This window comes from Macaca nemestrina, chromosome 18 (genome assembly GCF_043159975.1).
Source record: "Macaca nemestrina isolate mMacNem1 chromosome 18, mMacNem.hap1, whole genome shotgun sequence".
Lineage (NCBI taxonomy): Eukaryota > Metazoa > Chordata > Mammalia > Primates > Cercopithecidae > Macaca > Macaca nemestrina.
In genome coordinates, this window is record NC_092142.1 from 6,283,803 (window position 1) to 6,301,178 (window position 17,376).

Sequence of the window (17,376 nt, forward strand, 5' to 3'; positions counted from 1 at the left end):
CTTATTTCTAGACTCTCTATTTTGTTCCATTGGTCTATATGTCTGTTTTTCACCACTACCATACTATTTTGGTTACTGTTCCTTTGTATTATATTTTGAAATCAGAACATATGTGATGCCTTCAACTTTGTTCTTCTTGCTCAAAATTATTTTAGCTTTTAGGGGATTTTTGTAGCTCTTTATGAATTTTAGAGTTGTTTTTTCTATTTCTTTGGAATTTCTTTGGAATTTTGATAGGGATCATACTGACTGTAGATCACTTTGGGTTGTGTGGACATTCTAACAGTATTTATTAATCCTGTCCATGAATATTGGATGTATTTGCGTTTATCTGTCTTAAGTTTCCTTTATCAATATTTTATAATGTTTAACGTACACATCTTTCAACTCTTTCGTTAAGTTTACTCCTATGTATGTTATTCTTTTTTTTTTTTTTTTTTTTTGCTGTTGTCAATAAGATTGCTTTCCTAATTTTCTTTCTGGTAGTTCATTCTTTGTGTTTAGAAATGTGACTGATATTTGTATGTGGATTTTGTATCCTGCAACTTTACTGAATTTGTTTGTTATTTCTAACTTTTTTCCAGGAGTCTTTATAGATTTTTCTCTCTCTCTCCCTTTCTCTCTCTCTCTCTCTCTCTCTATATATATATATATACACACACACACACATACATACATACACACACACATACATATATACAGAGGGAAAACCATTATATATATATAATGTTATGATTTGTGTGTGCATGGTGAGAACACGTAAGATCAACTCCTTCAGAAATTTCCAGTATATAGCACAGTGTTGTTCATTGTCATCAGAAGACTATGCATTAATGAGATCCTCAGAACTTATCCTATGTAACTGAAACTTTGTGCATTTTCACCCACATCTCTCATTCATATATATACACACACATATATATACATACATATATGTATATGTATATATAATCTTAGCCCCATCTTCTGGATAACTTGCTGGAGCTTTAGCACTTGCTCCTTCACCTTGCATTTTTACGTTATAGAGATGGCTTCTTTTCTTAAACTTCATGAACCAGGCTCTGCTAGCTTCAAGCTTTTCTTCTACAGCTTCTTACCATTCTCAGCCTTCATAGAGTTGAAGAGAGTTAGGGTCTTGCTCTGGAGTAGGCTTTAGCTTAAGGGAATGTTGTGGCTCATTTGATCTTCTCTCCAGACCACTCAAACTTTGTCCATATCAGCAACCAGGCTGTTTCACTTTCTTATCATTCCTGTGTTCACTGGAGTAGCAATTTTAATTTCCTTCAATAACTTTTCTTTTGCATCCACAACTTGACAACTGTTTGGGGGAAGAGGCCTAGCTTTTGGCCTTCTTTGCTTTTGACATGCTTTTCTCACAAAGTTTAATCATTAGCTTTTGATTTAAGGTGAAAAACATGTGACTCTTTCTTTCACTTGAACACTTAAAGGTCGTGGTAGGATTATTCACTGACCTGATTTCAATACTGTTGTGTCTCAGAGAATAGGAAGACCTGAGGACAGAGGGAAAGATGGGGAACAGCTGGTTGGCAAAATAGAACACATACTACATTTATCAATTAAACCTCCCATCCTATGGGAGAAGTTCACAGCACTCCAAAACAATTACAATAGCAATATCAAAGATCACTGATCACAGATAACTGTAACAGATGTAATAATCATGAAAAATTTTTAAATTATTGCAGGTATTACCAAAATGTGACACAGAGACCTGAGGTATACACACACTATTGGGAAAATGGCGCTGATAGACTTGCTTGACACGGGGTTTCCACAAATCTTTAATTGATTAAAAAGCAAGCCATGTCTGTGAAGTATAATGAAATGAAGTGCAATAAAATGACCTGGACCTGTAGTAACCTCCCACCTCCGGTTATAGAAAATGTCCCCAGGATTTTGGGAGGCCAAGACGGGAAGAACACTTGAGCCCAGGAGTTTAGGACCAGCCTGGGCAGTATAGAGAAACCCTGTCTCTACCAAGGAAAAAAAAAAAAAAAGAACCACACAAAACTTAGCCAGGCATGGTGGTGTGTGCCTGTAGTCCCAGTTAACTGGGGAGGCTCAGGTGGGAGCATCACTTGAGCCTGGGAGGCATAGGTTGCAGTGAGCTGTGTTTGCACTACTGTACTCTAGCCTGGGTAAGAAAGCGAGACCCTGTCTCAAAAAATTTAAAGAAAAAGTTACAAAATATCATTTTGTGCTATAAGCTTTCTGTGGTATTTCTGATATGTAGAAGAGACCTCCAGAGGCAGAGGTATGAGGTCAGTGGAAAGGAGTGTTTTTAAGGATCTTCGTCTGTATTTCCACATTGCCAAGCTAAATTTGGCAAGCTAAAGGCTCCCTCTTAGGAGCTTTTCCTAACCTTGCAACATAGCCACAGAAAGTAACCAGGGGGTCTTCAGAAGAAAACTTAGATGGTGACACCTTACCCCGAAGATTACAGGTTACAATGGGAAGGGCCCAGAGAGCCTCAGCACCTACTTCTCACACCAACCCAGCCTCCTCCCTTCTTCATAATTAAGCTTCAGATAATGTTTGCAATCTCCCCGTGTTTTCCACCATGTGTCAGGGTGACTGATGGGCTCGTCACAGCTCAGACTCCCTGCAAACCGGCACTGTAACTGCTTTAACCCTCCTTAATACACCAACTTCAAGGGCAAACCAAGGACGGGGATTTGCCAGGCCCTCCCTGATCAGTCCCTCCCTCCCCTGTGACTTTTCCTTTCCTCTCTTCTGCCTCTTGCTCCTCTCAAAATCATCTGCAAGATAGACCTAAGGCAGTTGCTCAGCACCATAAGTAAAACTATTCTTAGGTTACAAGCTGCCAGAATTTTGAAGCAAGTGCATGTAAATATTTCATTCCTGACAGTGAGAGTTATTAAGAGAAACCTTGTGCGTTTTCTAAAAGAATTTTAAGAGACATTTATTCATTGGACATGTCTGGAGCCTACAGAATTTGGTAGGAGATGGGGAGGGAGGTAGGGAGATGAATATCATCCATGAATGGGCTCTTTCCTTTTTTACACTTACAGTTAAAATTTCAGATGAGTTCTGGCAGCTCAGTGGCTGGAACCAAGTCCCAGGCCAGAATAGAATAGAAGAGAAGGAGATGGGGAGATGGGAAGCTGCCTGCTTCAGAAATACCCCTTTAGAGCCTGGTACGGTGGCTCACGCCTATAATTCTAGCACTTTGGGAAGTCGAGATGGGCAGACCACATGAGGTCAGGAGTTCAAGCCTGTATGGGGAAACCTCATCTCTACTGAAAATACAAAAATTAGCCCGGCATGATGGTGGGCGCCTGTGGTCCCAGCTACTTGGGAGGCTGAGGCACGAGAATTGCTTGAAACTGGGAGGTGGAGGTTACGGTGAGCCGACATCACGCCACGGCACTCCAGCCTGGGTGATACAGCGAGACTCTGTCCAAACAAAAACAAAAACAAATACAATTCTGTAGGTGAGCTGTTAGCAAGTGGCTCTGTTGAATACGGTAGGGCTCATAATATCAGATGTTAGGACTTCTACTACTGTTACAGTGATTACCCTGAACTCACAAAACCACAGCTATCCATTCTCAATCTCCAACTCTAGGCCAGATGTTACCATTGAATATACATAAAACAGCAAGACAGATTTTTGTGTCCCTTTTTTAAATAAGGAAACTGAGGCTCAGACAGGTAAGGTAACGTTCCCATGGTAGAGTAAGGATTTATAAAGATCAGGCACTTTTGACTCCAGAGCAATCCTTACACGTTCTACCAGCTGGAGATCAAGTTGAAGGTTCTGAAAATCATTCGCCAGGAAAGGAATAAAATTCGTTGTGGAAAATCACAAGGAACAGCATAGATGCCCAGGGTTTTGTGACAGGGAGGATAAAACTCTGCCTACCATTGGCCAGCAACTGTGCCAGGCACCTTCAACATTGTTTTTGCTTAATTCTTACAGCAGTCTTATAAAATATTATTTCCATTTTACAGATACAAAATTATGGGCTTAGGGAGGCTAAGTCACTTGTCATCATTCATGGTCATGTAACAGAGTACCCCTAAAACTTAGGAACCGTTTATTTACCTCAAGATATTGTGGGTCAGGAATCTAGGCAGCACCTGCTGGTGGTGAGTTGAGTCAGGTTTCTTGGTGAAATTCAGTTGACTGGCACATTGGTCAGGAAGACTGGAAGTCTGGGCTGCCCTGGGACTGATCCCAAAGCACCTAGATGTAGCCTCTGCATCAAGGCTAGTAGTTAGGATAGTCAGACTTCTGAGATGTCAGCTGCGGGTGCCCTGAGAGCAGCCCAGTGGACAGTAGTGGAAACCGTCAGCAATTTTTTTTTTTTTTGAGATGGAGTCTTGCTCTGTCACCCAGGCTGGAGTGCAGTGGCACGATCTCGGATCACTGCAACCTCCACTTCCCGGATCCAGGCAATTCTCCTGCCTCGGCCTCCTGAGTAGCTGGGATTACAGACACACACCACCATGCCAAGCTAATTTTTGTATTTTTAGTAGAGAAGGGGTTTCACCATGTTGGTCAGGCTGGTCTCAAACTCCTGACCTCGTGATCTGCCTGCCTTGGCCTCCCAAAGTGCTGGAATTACAGACGTGAGCCACCGCGCCTGGCCTGCTTCACCACTTTTTGACAATAGGACTTTAAGGTTTTCTGTTTGTACCTGTGACAACAATCTAGAGATTCAAGTTGGTTCAAGGAAAGAGTTGACTCAGTTTGTTGAAGAACTCACAACCTGTTGCCTGCTCCCCTTTGTCAAGGTGGCTGTGTAAAGGAGAAGGGGAATGCAATGTTTCCTCTTATCCCCAAATGGATCATTAGGACCCAAAGTTGCCTGCAGAGATAAGCTATGCATGATAAGCTCCAAAATAGTGAGGTTCAGCTACCTCCCCAGGGCTAAGAGAGGACAAGGCAATTGTGCTATTTCTAGTGTCCACTAGTCTATATAAGCAGAAGATCAGAGAGGATTCAAGAAGAAAGAGAAGAATGAGTCATGGGTCAACGTCCTTCTCCACAACGTCGTAAAAAAAGCCAAGCTCCAGGGCGCCTCTTGTAGTTACTGGGAGGCCAGCAAGAAGAGGCCCTGATCTCATACAGCATCTTTGATGGTTGTCCTTCTGGGCTTACTTGTGCAGGAGGAGATAAAAAGGAATGGAGGAGAGAGAAAGCTTCATTCTCTACTTTGCTCTTGCTTTTTGTGGCCAGGTGATGACCTGAGTTTCCTGAGGACTAAAGGGATACCAAAGAGAAACTGGGTCTGAGCTTTGTGGCTGGTGCACCAGGGAGAACCAGCCGCAAGGCGAGACAATTTCAGCATCAAGAGCCAGCATTCCATCACCAGGAGAGTTTGGGAGAGGTTGAGCCGAAGTGGATTTCCTATCAGGGAACCATGTAGGAGGATCTCGTACAAAGTAGCGCTTCAGTGGGGATGTGTGGCCAACCAGCTGGGTCTGTTCACCAAAACCATCTTCTCCCCTTTGATACACGATTGGCTATGCTTACACCCCTCTGCCACACAGGCAACTGTGTGACTGAGCTCTGGACAATTGAATGTGAGCTAGAATGATGCATGCTGCTTCTGGGTGTGGTCCGTAAAAACCACCACTCATTCTTCTCCTGTTGCACTGGGATAAAGATGATGATGATAGCTTTGGAAGCCACATCTTAAGCATGGCAGAACCCCTTTCACTCTGGTTTTCTGAATGTTCATGTGGAAGAGATCTGTTATCCAATTTGATCTCCCACCCAGGACTCCTACATGAGAAAGGAATGAATGTCCATTGTATTGAGCTGTTATGCATTTGGTTCTATTTGCAACTGCAGCTTGGATATCCTTGACAAACACAAGCAGCCTTCACCCATAGGAATCCCCCAAATCCACCTACACCCCATGACGGTGCCAGCATTTGGACCTCTTTCATGCAGAGGGCATTTGTTGCTGTTGGAATTCACCTGATCACCAGTGGCATTAGCAGATGATTTCATTTGTTGCGAAGTACAAAGGATGTTGTTGCCCTTTCTCTTGAACCCATCTTCTTAGACCCAGTGGCAGAACTGTTGAAACCAGAAAACCAAAGAGGAAAGAGGTCACGAAAGAAAAGACCATACGTTCTCCCCAGTTAGTCCTTCTGGTTACCGCCTAGGGGGAGTGGAGGAGATGCACCTTATACTGTATGTGAGACCAAAGTTTTACACTGAGTTGGACTTGAGAGGATAGGAATTCTCAGGCCTGAGAGTGACTGGGCCATTATCTGTGTCTGGCCGAGATGTCCTTACAGCTCAGAGAACCTCCACACGTGTGTCATTCATTTCATATGCTAGTGTCAGACTGTTCCATAAGTCAGTTCCATACAAGCCATAGACAGTCTGGCAAAGATGACGTGGTAGACTCCAGGGCGTGGGGATCTAAGATTTTCATGTGAATGACTGGCGATAGAAGTAATCACCCAGATGCCACCATGGATCCTCATGTTTACCTGGAAAGCCGGTTTAAGTTAAGATGCACTGACGTCACTGGTAAAGGCTTCCCGGTCCAGCACCGTGGTGTGTCACTTGCTGGTGGGGAGGGAAATCTGGAGGCCTACCAGGATGGCACTTGAGGAAGGGGTGTGATTATTTGGTCTTGCTGCCTGGTGGGCTGCTTGTAGCACCGCTGGCACAGCCATCCCTACTGTAAATACTGGAGGAAGGGACAGGGTGACCTGCATCAGTCAGTGAGAGGGGAAGGGATAAAGTCCAGCCAGGGAATAGCCGACAGCCACCCACTGCGTGTCGGGGTTTTGGGATGGGAGCACTGCAGAGCTGTGCAGGGAGCGCTGTCTAGGATGATAGAGACCTGGTTCAGTTCACAGCTCTGCCACTTGCCAGGGAAGTAATTAAATCTCTTTGATTCTTATCTGGATCCATTTAAAGTGAGCTCTATCCCTTGAATGAGCTGATAAATTCCTTCCTGTGCTTGAGCCATTTTGAGTTGTTTTGTGTCGTGCTACCGAAAGAGACCTGTTTACCACGACCCTGCAAAAGTTATAGGGTAGGCCCATGCTATTCAGCACGGAAGGCAGAGACCACAGACTGGTTTGCAGCATCAGAGCCCCAGACAGTGTTTGGGCATCTCAGACAGGGTTCAGGGAGAACAGGTGGCTGTGACTGGACAGTGATCTTCCCTCTGTCTGTTAACTCAGTCTGGACATCTCCTGACGTGTGAGAGTCCCAGGAGGGAATCCGGGTCTCCATCATGTGACAGAATCCCTGCCTGGGTTTCAGAGGCAGCTTTGGAGTTCGACCTGAGTTCACACCCGGCCCCTGAAAGTCCCTGGTGTGGCCTTGGAAAAGGCTCTTTATGTCTCCAATCTCAGTTGAAAAGGAATCACGTCGACCGACTTCCTAGCACAAGTGAGAAGGAAACCCTTAATGTCGGCCTTTGCGATTTCAAACACATGCAGAGAAACTGAAGGAGAGGAAGGGAAATGATTAAAGGGATGGGAAATAGCTGGAACAAAGCTTTCCAGAGTGTCCTGCTGGAAGTTTCCCACGTCCCTTTTGCACCCTGCGCTGGTCCACAGAATGGCCCGCCTCAAACACAGCTCTAATCATATCAGCACCCCACTGCAGACACTCTGATGACTGCTGCTGGCTTGATAAAAGCCCATGGCTGGAGCTGGCGTCAGCAACCCTTAAAGAACCCTCCATCTGCCAGCAGGCCTCTGCAGTACGGTCTGGCTTGCCCAGCGTGCAGTCCAGCCACAGTGGGCTGTGACAAACCCTGAGGTCTGTGGGTGCACATTCGTGAATACTACGTGCCTTAGAAGTGACTCTCTGAATCTAATCTAATTTTGACTATGAAATCCACTCTGAATGCAGTGTAGAGAGGGTTCTAGCTACCTAGAGGGGCCTCGGTAAAGTTTACCCCTTGTTTCCTATATTTAGCCAATTGGTAAAATTATGAATGCAGTATAGTTTATCTGTCGTTGTCCACAAGCCCTACCATTCCCTATTGCATCACGATATGCCTTACCTTCAACTGTGCCGCCATATGTGAATGCTTGAGAGAGTTCTTTTTAGTCTCCTTTTTGATAAGAAAAAAAAAATAGCCAACATTCCCACAAGGTCTCTTTTTTGTTTTCCATTTTTTTGTGTGTGAATTTCTTTTAACTTTTAAGTTCAGAGGTACATATTGCAGGTTACAAAGGTAAACTTGTGTCATGGGGGTTTGTTGTACAGATGATTTCATCCCCCAGGTATTAAACCTAGTGCCCATTATTTTTCTGATTCTCTCCCTCCTCCCACCTTCCATCCTCCAGAAGGCCCCAGTGTGTATTGTTCCTCTCTATCTGTCCATGTGTTCTCATCATTTAGCTCCCACTTCTAGGTGAGGATATGCAGTATTTGGTTTTCTGTTCCTGTGTTAGTTTGCTGAGGATGTTGGTCTCCAGCTCCATTGATGTCCCTGCAAAGGACATGAGCACAACACTATTCACAGCAGCAAAGACAAGGTCTCTTGTTAATGCTAAAGTGGTATGAAGCTTTATTTTTTATCCTTGTTTAAACATATGTTTTATTTTACAAGTGGATACATCATCGATGTAAACATCTTAAACAATTCAGGAAAAGAGAAAGTTCCCCTGACTTTTCTTCACCCCTTGGGTCTCAGTCAAGTTCCAGTTTGCTCAGAGGTAAACCTTTTGTCAGTTCGGTGTATATCCTTTGATACATTTTTCAGATATGCATCGATGGTGTGCGTGGTGAGGGAGAGATGGAGGATGTATACATACTTGAGTTTTGTTTTTTTTTTTAGAAAACGGTATCATCTTATGTTCACTTTTCTGCTTCTTTCATTTTTCACTAACAATATATGCTGTAGAGTTTTTAATGTCAGAAGAATTAAAATAGAAGAATCTTCCCCAAGCTGTGTAATGGTTTATAGTATGGATGGATCGCACATGACTTGGCTTTAAAGATCAGCAACTGGAAGTCCAACAGCCACATTCAGATCATGTATGTGTTTTTTGTTTGGCTAGAACCATGTTTTGCCTGGTAAAAACTGAAATGCAAATGACTTTAGCTAGTGGGCCATCATTAGTTACCCCAAAGGCCCTGCCACTCCCTATTGTCTCCCTTTATAGGTGGTTTAGTATTCAAACCTTGTACTTTAGTCATTATACTCTTTTAAAAATGTATTGCTGTCAGAACAATGCCACGATGGACAGTTAAGTGTGTGCCTTTTTATGTTTGTATTTCCCTAAGGTGGATGCAAGAAGTGGCTTCCCCCTAATAGGGGGGAATAAAAGGGGCTTGATGATGTAAATGGCACAAATTTAGGAAACGCTAAAGTTATGACTTGGGGGACATCAGAGTAGTCAGCTGAAAACTCTGTTGCCCATGGAGCTCACTGAAGCAGAGGGAGTAGTTCTGCCTGAGGCTTATAGCTGTTGAATATCATATTTCCCTGACATATTCCTATTGATTTTCAGCAGAGAAATATACACATTCACATGAGGTAATGTAGCCCAGGGATCTTGTGTGCTTGTGCTTTAAGGATGTGGCTGTTCACCACGGAATCAGCTACTTTCCCAGTCCTGAACGGGCTCCAAGAATGAGGGAGGGGAGGGAAGGTTCCAACCTCTGACATCCATCACACCGTGAGTTTCCCCATGGTTGGGCCCCGGATTCATGGCTTGGCAAGTCTTCAGCCACAGCTCATGGACTTTCCTGGCTGAGGTCAGTCTGAAGTCTGGTCTCCCATTTAGGGGGCTAATGGTGCATGAAAGCTGCTCCATGGACACTGAGCTCTGTCTGAGCTCCCCAGTCTGTTGCCTTGGGAGTGAGTGTGGGAGAAATGGTGCCAAAGCCAGGTCAGTAAGAGCTGCAGGGGCTGGTTGCCTAACTCGGGAAGTCATACATTCTTAAGTCCTTTTTTGGATTCACATCTGTTAGCTGGTATTGGTCTGTGTCTTACCCTGGGTTGCCATAATAAAACACCATGGACTGCAGCTTAACCCACAGGAATGTATTTCTCATACTCTGGAGTCTGAGAGTTCAAGATGAAGGTACCAGCAGACTCGGTATCTGAAAAGGGTTTGCTCATTGGGTTGTAGGTGGCTGCCTTCTTGCTCTGTCTTCACGTGGCCTTTCTTGTGTGCAGGAGGGGAGAGAGAGAGAGAGAGAAAGAGAGAGAGAAAGTGAGAAAGTAAGGTCTCTGCTCTCTCTCCTATTTTATGTTTCTTTCTTTTTTTTTTTTTTTTGAGATGGAGTCTCGCTCTGTCACCCAGGCTGGAGTGCAGTGGCTCAATCTCGGCTCACTGCAAGCTCCGCCTCCCGGGTTCACGCCATTCTCCTGCCTCAGCCTCCCAAGTAGCTGGGACTACAGGCGCCCGCCACCAAGCCTGGCTAATTTTTTTATATTTTTAGTAGAGACGGGGTTTCACCGTGTTAGCCAGGATGGTCTCGATCTCCTGACCTCATGATCCGCCCGTCTTGGCCTCACAAAGTGCTGGGATTACAGGCATGAGCCACCGCGCCTGGCCATGTTTCATTTTTTTAACACAGAGTTTCACTCTTGTTGTCCGGGCTGGAGTGCAGTGGCACAATCTCAGTTCACTGCAACCTCCGCCTTCCCTGGTTCAAGTGATTCTCCTGCCTCAGCCGTCCAAGTAGCTGGGATTACAGGCACACACTACCACACCCAGCTAATTTTCTGTATTTGTAGTAGAGACAGGGTTTCACCATATTGGACAGGCTGGCCTCGAACTCCTGACTTCAGATGATCAACCTACCTTGGCCTCCCAAAGTTCTGGGATTATAGGCGTGAGACACTGTGCCCGGGCAGCTGTCTCTTCTTCGATGGGCACTAATCTCATCATGAAGGCCCACCCTCATGACATCATCGAAACTTAATTACTTTCCAAAGGCCCAGTCTCCAAATACAATCACATTGGGGGTTAGGGCTTCAGTATATTAATTTTGGGGACATAGCTCAGTCCAAGCAGTCGGATCGGCAGTGCGGCTGAGGTTGGCCAAGTCATCCAGGTATAACGGAAGCTGTAGGATAGCAAGCTTCTTAAGAGTTATCACACAGAAGAAGATCTGATGTCTAGATAGGAGACCCTTTCTAGGCATAGATGAACAATGTTGAGAGGTGTCTACACCAAATCCTTTGATATGGAGAAGGCTTGTAGGTAGGAGCCTGAACATCCACCTGACTTTATATTGGGTTTAAATCTAATTTCTTCTGCTTGATAACATCCTGACTTTGGAAAAGTGACCTAACTTATACAAACCCAATATTTTCTTTTATGAAATGGGGTCCTAAAAGTTATTCGAGGGCTTAAATGAGATAAAATATGTAAACAACTTGGCACCATTCGTGGCACAACTCTCTATTTCACAGTATTTTGAGGAATTTTGCAAACATAAAGCTGCTGTTATTGCTGTCATTGTAGCTTTTACCTGGTGTTTCTCATAACACTGACTTAAAGGTTTAAAAGGGGAAAAAAACACGTCAAAAATGTCTTCGGCACCTTTGTTTTCATTTTCAGTGTTTATTTAATCATTATCAGTACACGGACATTGCTCACAGCCCTCCCCACTTTTTTTTTTCCTGACAAGATTGTTATAATATGTTGAAAATATTAATTATCCTATTCGCCTCATTAACAGGACTGGATAAACAAACCATGTTGCTGTGCTTGGTGGAAGAAAATGCGTGTGTGTGTGTGTGGTGTGTGTTGCAACCTTGTCCCCTCGGGTCATAACAAATTATCGATGCCAGTTCCTTTAAAAAGACAATTAATCCAATTACCTTCTTGTTGAATCAATACTAACGTCTTTTCTTCTTTAACTTGCAGGTTTCGGCAAGTCAGGCTACAGGCAAAGCTGAGGTAGGAAACACGGTTTTTGTGTCCCTTTAGAAGACAGTTTGAAGTGGGTTTCTTTTGTGATGGAGTGCAACGAGCACTCTCGCGGTGATTCTTCCGTGTTTCATTTCCTGGTGGCTTGGATGGTATGTTTTCAGTTGAGTGGTTGCTGTGCTGCTGGGTTTTGGGGTGCCCAGGTCACCGCACTGCTCTTCATGGAGTGTGCATGGTAAAGATGATGTGGGGTGACTTCAGAGTCTGTTTCTTGATATATACATCATGATTCTAGCCCAGCTCAGACAAAGCCCTGGCTCTGCCAGTGAAACTTCCACTGTCTCTATTATACAGTTTCTCCATTACTTCTCTTTTGCTTTTTGTTTATATTTTTTTTCCTTTCCCTTATTTTATTTTATTTTATTATTTTTGGGACAGAGTCTCGCTCTGTTGCCCAGGCTGTAGGGCAGTGGCATGATCTTGGCTCATTGCAACCTCCACCTCCCGGGTTCAAGGGATTCCCCTGCCTCAGCCTCCCGAGTAGCTCGGACTATAGGTGTGCACCACCACACCTGGCTAATTTTTATATTTTTAGTAGAGATGGGGTTTCGCCATGTTGACCAAGCTGGTCTCGAACTCCTGGCCTCAAGTGATCTGCCCACCTCAGCCTCCTAAAGTGTGGGGATTATAGGTGTGAGCCACCATGCCCAGCCTGTTTTTCTTTTTCTACTCAGTCTCCAAGGCATGAAAAGAATTGTGGTGGATGCTGACAACATAGGTAAAGAATAAAAAATGAAGCTGGTCAGAAGTCACCAGCAAGGTGACCACCCACTGGAAATTGTCCATGTTGTCATGTAATGGGCTCCTGCAGAATATGCTCAGCACTATGGAGCCGGTCACTCTCACTCCCAAGCCACTGTGTGGGTAAAGCAAAGAAACACCGACCCGGGTTCTGGGAGCCCTGGGCTCTGTGTGATGTTGCGCATCATCTTAATTACATCTAGTGTTCCATTCTTTTTTTTTTTTTTTTTTTTTTTTTTTTTTGAGACAGAGTCTCGCTCTGTCGCCCAGGCTGGAGTGCAGTGGCCGGATCTCAGCTCACTGCAAGCTCTGCCTCCCGGGTTTTTACACAATTCTCCTGCCTCAGCCTCCCGAGTAGCTGAGACTACAGGCGCCCGTCACCTCGCCCGGCTAGTTTTTTGTATTTTTTTAGTAGAGACGGGGTTTCACCGTGTTAGCCAGGACGGTCTCGAACTCCTGACCTCGTGATCCGCCCGTCTCGGCCTCCCAAAGTGCTGGGATTACAGGCTTGAGCCACCGTGCCAGGCCTAGTGTTCCATTCTTGGAACCCTAAGCATGTGGGAGTTATTTATATCGTACTGCTCAAGGTCATCACCAAAGTCTGATGTTTCAAATTCGAGAAATTGCAACCTCAGGCATAAATGGGTTAACTGTGGCTATTCGCTTTCCTCAGGTATACCATGGGGATAGTTATATCTCCCTTTGATCCACCACACGGTCGTTAGTGGGGTGAAATAGAATAAAACTTGTAGAGGCAGATTCTCACAGGGTTCTGCAAACACCTAAGGGGAGATCATTATCCACAAGTATCCATTCCCGTTCAAATGTCTCCATCCTCGGATGTGGTAACTTGGTGTGCAAAGGTTTTCCAGGAGCTGTGATGCATTTAGTGTGAGTGATTTCAGATGCCTAGTGAGGCAGGGATTTGGGAAGCACAAGGATAGGGCAGAGATGAGCAGCCTCCACTGTCACCTATATCCCCATGATCTTGGGACCAGTCACTCGAGTGAGTTATTAAACAACACAAATCTTGTTTCCTCATTTTTGGAACGGGAATAGCAATATGCATCCTATGAAGCTGTTGAGAGCATTAAAATGGCAACGGCAGTGTTTCCTCTGGTGGTTTGCTGTCATGGGAATACCAGTTTCTATGTATTTAGTACCTCTGATGCACCATTTATTTATAAACGCACTGCATACATCGTTATATAAAATCCTCACAAAAATTTTGTGATGTATAGGCTATGATGATCCCCACTTTACAGAAGAGTAAACTGAGACTTAGAAAGGCTGAGTAACTCTCCTAGCGCCATTCAACTAATGAGGAATAGAGCTGGAATGCGTAACCATGTCTGTCAGGGTACAAAGTGCCATCCTGTGTAAACCACACGGATTGTGGCCTGGTACCCAGCAGGTGTTCAGTAATATTAGCTCTGCCAGTCATGAAGGACTGATTGCCCTTTCTAGAGCATACCTGAATATGTCCTGTTTCTCTTTGGTCGGTACCCCATACAGCCATGTGTTGCCTATGATCTTCCATCTTTCTTCCTTTCCCCAGACACATTCTTACATCTGCATCCTATTTGGCAGTTTAAAATAATCATCCAACAAGAAAATACCCATGTTGCCCCTTTTCAACTTCACAAGATATATATAGAGATAGATAGATAGATAGATAGACAGATAGATGTGTGTGTGTGTGTGTATATATATATATATATATAAAATGGAGTCTCGCCCTATCGCGAGGCTGGAGTACAGTGGCATGATCTCAGCTCACTGCAACTTCTGCCTCCCAGGTTCAAGCGATTCTCCTGCCTCAGCCTCCCAAGTAGCTGGGACTACAGGCGTGTGCCACCATGCCCAGCTAATATTTGTATTTTTAGTAGAGATGGGGTTTCACCATGTTGGCCAGAATGGTCTCAATCTCTTGACCGTCTTGTGATCCGTCTGCCTTGGCCTCCCAAAGTGTTGGGATTACAGGTGTGAGCCGCCGCGCCCGACCATTCATAAGATATTTCTTATCCTCGTTTTACCAATTGAAAAAAAGGAGATCCGAGGAGTTAAAGTACTTCCAACATAGGTGAAATAATGTTTAATCATCCAACAATTCCACTTCTACTTGTGTGCCCAAGAGAAACTAGTGCTTATGTCCACCAAAACAACACATGCAAGAATTCCCATAAAGGTTTTTTTTTTTTTTTTTTTTTTTTAAGAAGGAGTCTTGCTCTGTTGCCCAGGCTGGAGTGCAGTGGTGCAATCTCGGCTCACTGCAAGCTGCACCTCCCGGGTTCATGCCATTCTCCTGCCTCAGCCTCCCGAGTAGCCAAGACTACAGGCGCCCACCACCACGCCTGGCTAATTTTTTTGTATTTTTAGTAGAGACGGGATTTCACCACGTTAGCCAGGATGGTCTTGATCTCCTGACCTCGTGATCCAGCCGCCTTGGCCTCCCAAAGTGCTGGGATTACAGGCGTGAGCCAGCGCACCCAGTCCCCATAAAGGTTTTATTTACCATACCCAAACACTGGAAACAAACCAAATGTCTATTAACGGAATAATAGATAAATTCAATAGTGGTAAATTCATGCAATGAAATACAATACAGCAATCAAAAAATATTATCTATAGATATATGACACAACCTGTATGAATCTTAGTGATATAATGTTATAAGAAAAAAACTATCAGAAGAAAAGAATGTACTGTCTGTGATTTCATTTGCATATGTACATCTACACCCACATATATATTATTTATATATTATATATGAGATATATATATAATATATAAAATAAACAGACAATATTCATCTCTGATGATGAAAGTAGCAATAGTGGTCACCTCTGGGAGGTGTTGGCTGAGTAGGGGCAGAAAGGGACCTAATGGAAATGTCCAACACTCTCATCTGGATGTATTTATGGAGGCAACCATCATATATAAAACTGATAGGGCTCTACACTGAGGGTGTGTGCATCTTTTAGGTTGTAATTTGTATGCCAAGAAAAAAAAAAATGAAGGCCCTTGGCAAGAAAAAGAGAAAACACAAGCAGTATCAACCAGGATGATGGGGTGGGGAGAATGGTAGTGGGCAGCTGGTCATGGTAGGGGTAAGTAGGACGAAGGGAATTAGGAAGTGTAGGAATGCTTCATGTACAGAAATGCTTTTGATCAAAAATAGTCTTCCTTCCTTCATTCTTTTTTTATTCCAGTCTCCCATTTCCCAGATGGAACAGTTTTTTTTCATCTTTTTTTTTTTTCTCTCTTTACCAGTATTCATTCCTAAGGCTGAACGATCATTGCTGCAGCCAGATCAGATTTTCTTTCATGACGGCAGGGAGGTAACCTTTTATTAATTGAATTTCTAATGGCGATTCATCAAAGCAAGCGATCACCGTTATTTAATGTGTGATCCATATTCATGGCGTGTTCTGTGAGGTAAATAATAGTGGCTCTGGGAAAGCGGTTCTGCGAGATCCTTTTCCTTTTCAAATGACTTTCTTTCCCCCTCCCTCCCAGTAGAGACAAACAGTTGTAATTTAAGCAGAACAAACCCCACCTGTGGAGGAGACATTGGTTAAAAGGAGACAAAAGGAATGGCAAACCCACAGACTCAGTGAGAATGAGTGGCTTTGCCAGTTCCCTTTCTCTCTGCAGATTGACAGTGAATATGTGAATAACGTTTGCTAAATCTGGACTTTGAAAACATGACAGCAAGCTGTTTGTGCCAATAAATTTTCGTGGCATATGCCACCCCTCCCTGCACCACACACAGTTTTAGTAAGATGGCACACCAGCTATTGAGAAATGTGAAAAACCCTGTGGAGGAGAGAGCTTTATCTTCTGACCAAATTCTGCACGGCAATGTTTATGACAGCTGAAGAATTTATCTGAAATTCCCTCTGCTTGCTGCAAAGCACCTGGCCCTTTGTCCCCAAGCAGCCTTTAAGAACCAAACTAAGATGTCACATACATAATATAACAGATAAATGGCCCAATTTCCATGTCCACATGATGAATGGAATGCAAGTTCAGCACACACATATTTGCACATTAATTGGCCCTGCATGGTTCCATTTTGTTCCTAAGTTGCTACTGTATGTCTCGTGGACTCCTTCCCCTTCAAAATCATTAAGCCTGTTTTATCGCACAAACGCATACACATTTCCCCCTATTTATCGTCACGCAGCTTGCCCTGCTGAGAGAGAACGAAGTTACCTGGGTGCAGCCATTGGATTGCAAATGCGTGTGTCTGAGCCCTCTCCACCACCAACAGTATATTAACACAGAGATCTGAGACCCAGCCCCACGTTGCCTATGCTGACAGCCAAACAAAGGAGACTGTAGACAACGATATTTGAGGAAAAAAAAAAATCATTTCATTTCACTTACCAGTTGGTTTCTTGCCTCACCTTAATGATTTCCTGTTGGTAGTTTAATGGCAATGTAAACTCAGTGGAGGGCCTCAGTTTTGATAAATTGGCCTGCTTTTATTTCATGGCTAAGCAATCGAACGGAGATTGATTGATATTACAGCTTTGCTACCCCAAATAATTGCAATGGCAAACTACGCAGGTAGCAAACTCAGTGGCCTTGGGAGAATGTAGGTGGAATCTCCCTCCGACCATTATTTGTTCCTTCCAAAAGGAAACTTTATCCTAGGCCTAGGAATCATTTATTTCTGCTGTCTTCCAAGTCCAGTTCTCA

At 44.0% G+C, this 17,376-nt stretch overlaps 1 protein-coding gene across 1 annotated transcript in view; it reads left to right on the forward strand.

Moving 5' to 3' along the window:
• Nucleotides 1-17,376, forward strand: part of LOC105467818 (RNA binding fox-1 homolog 1) — a 2,482,591-nt gene that overhangs the window by 623,502 nt on the left and 1,841,713 nt on the right. The window contains 1 exon segment of the mRNA XM_071083652.1: nucleotides 11,866-11,898. Within this exon segment, the coding sequence (XP_070939753.1) occupies nucleotides 11,866-11,898 (33 nt within the window).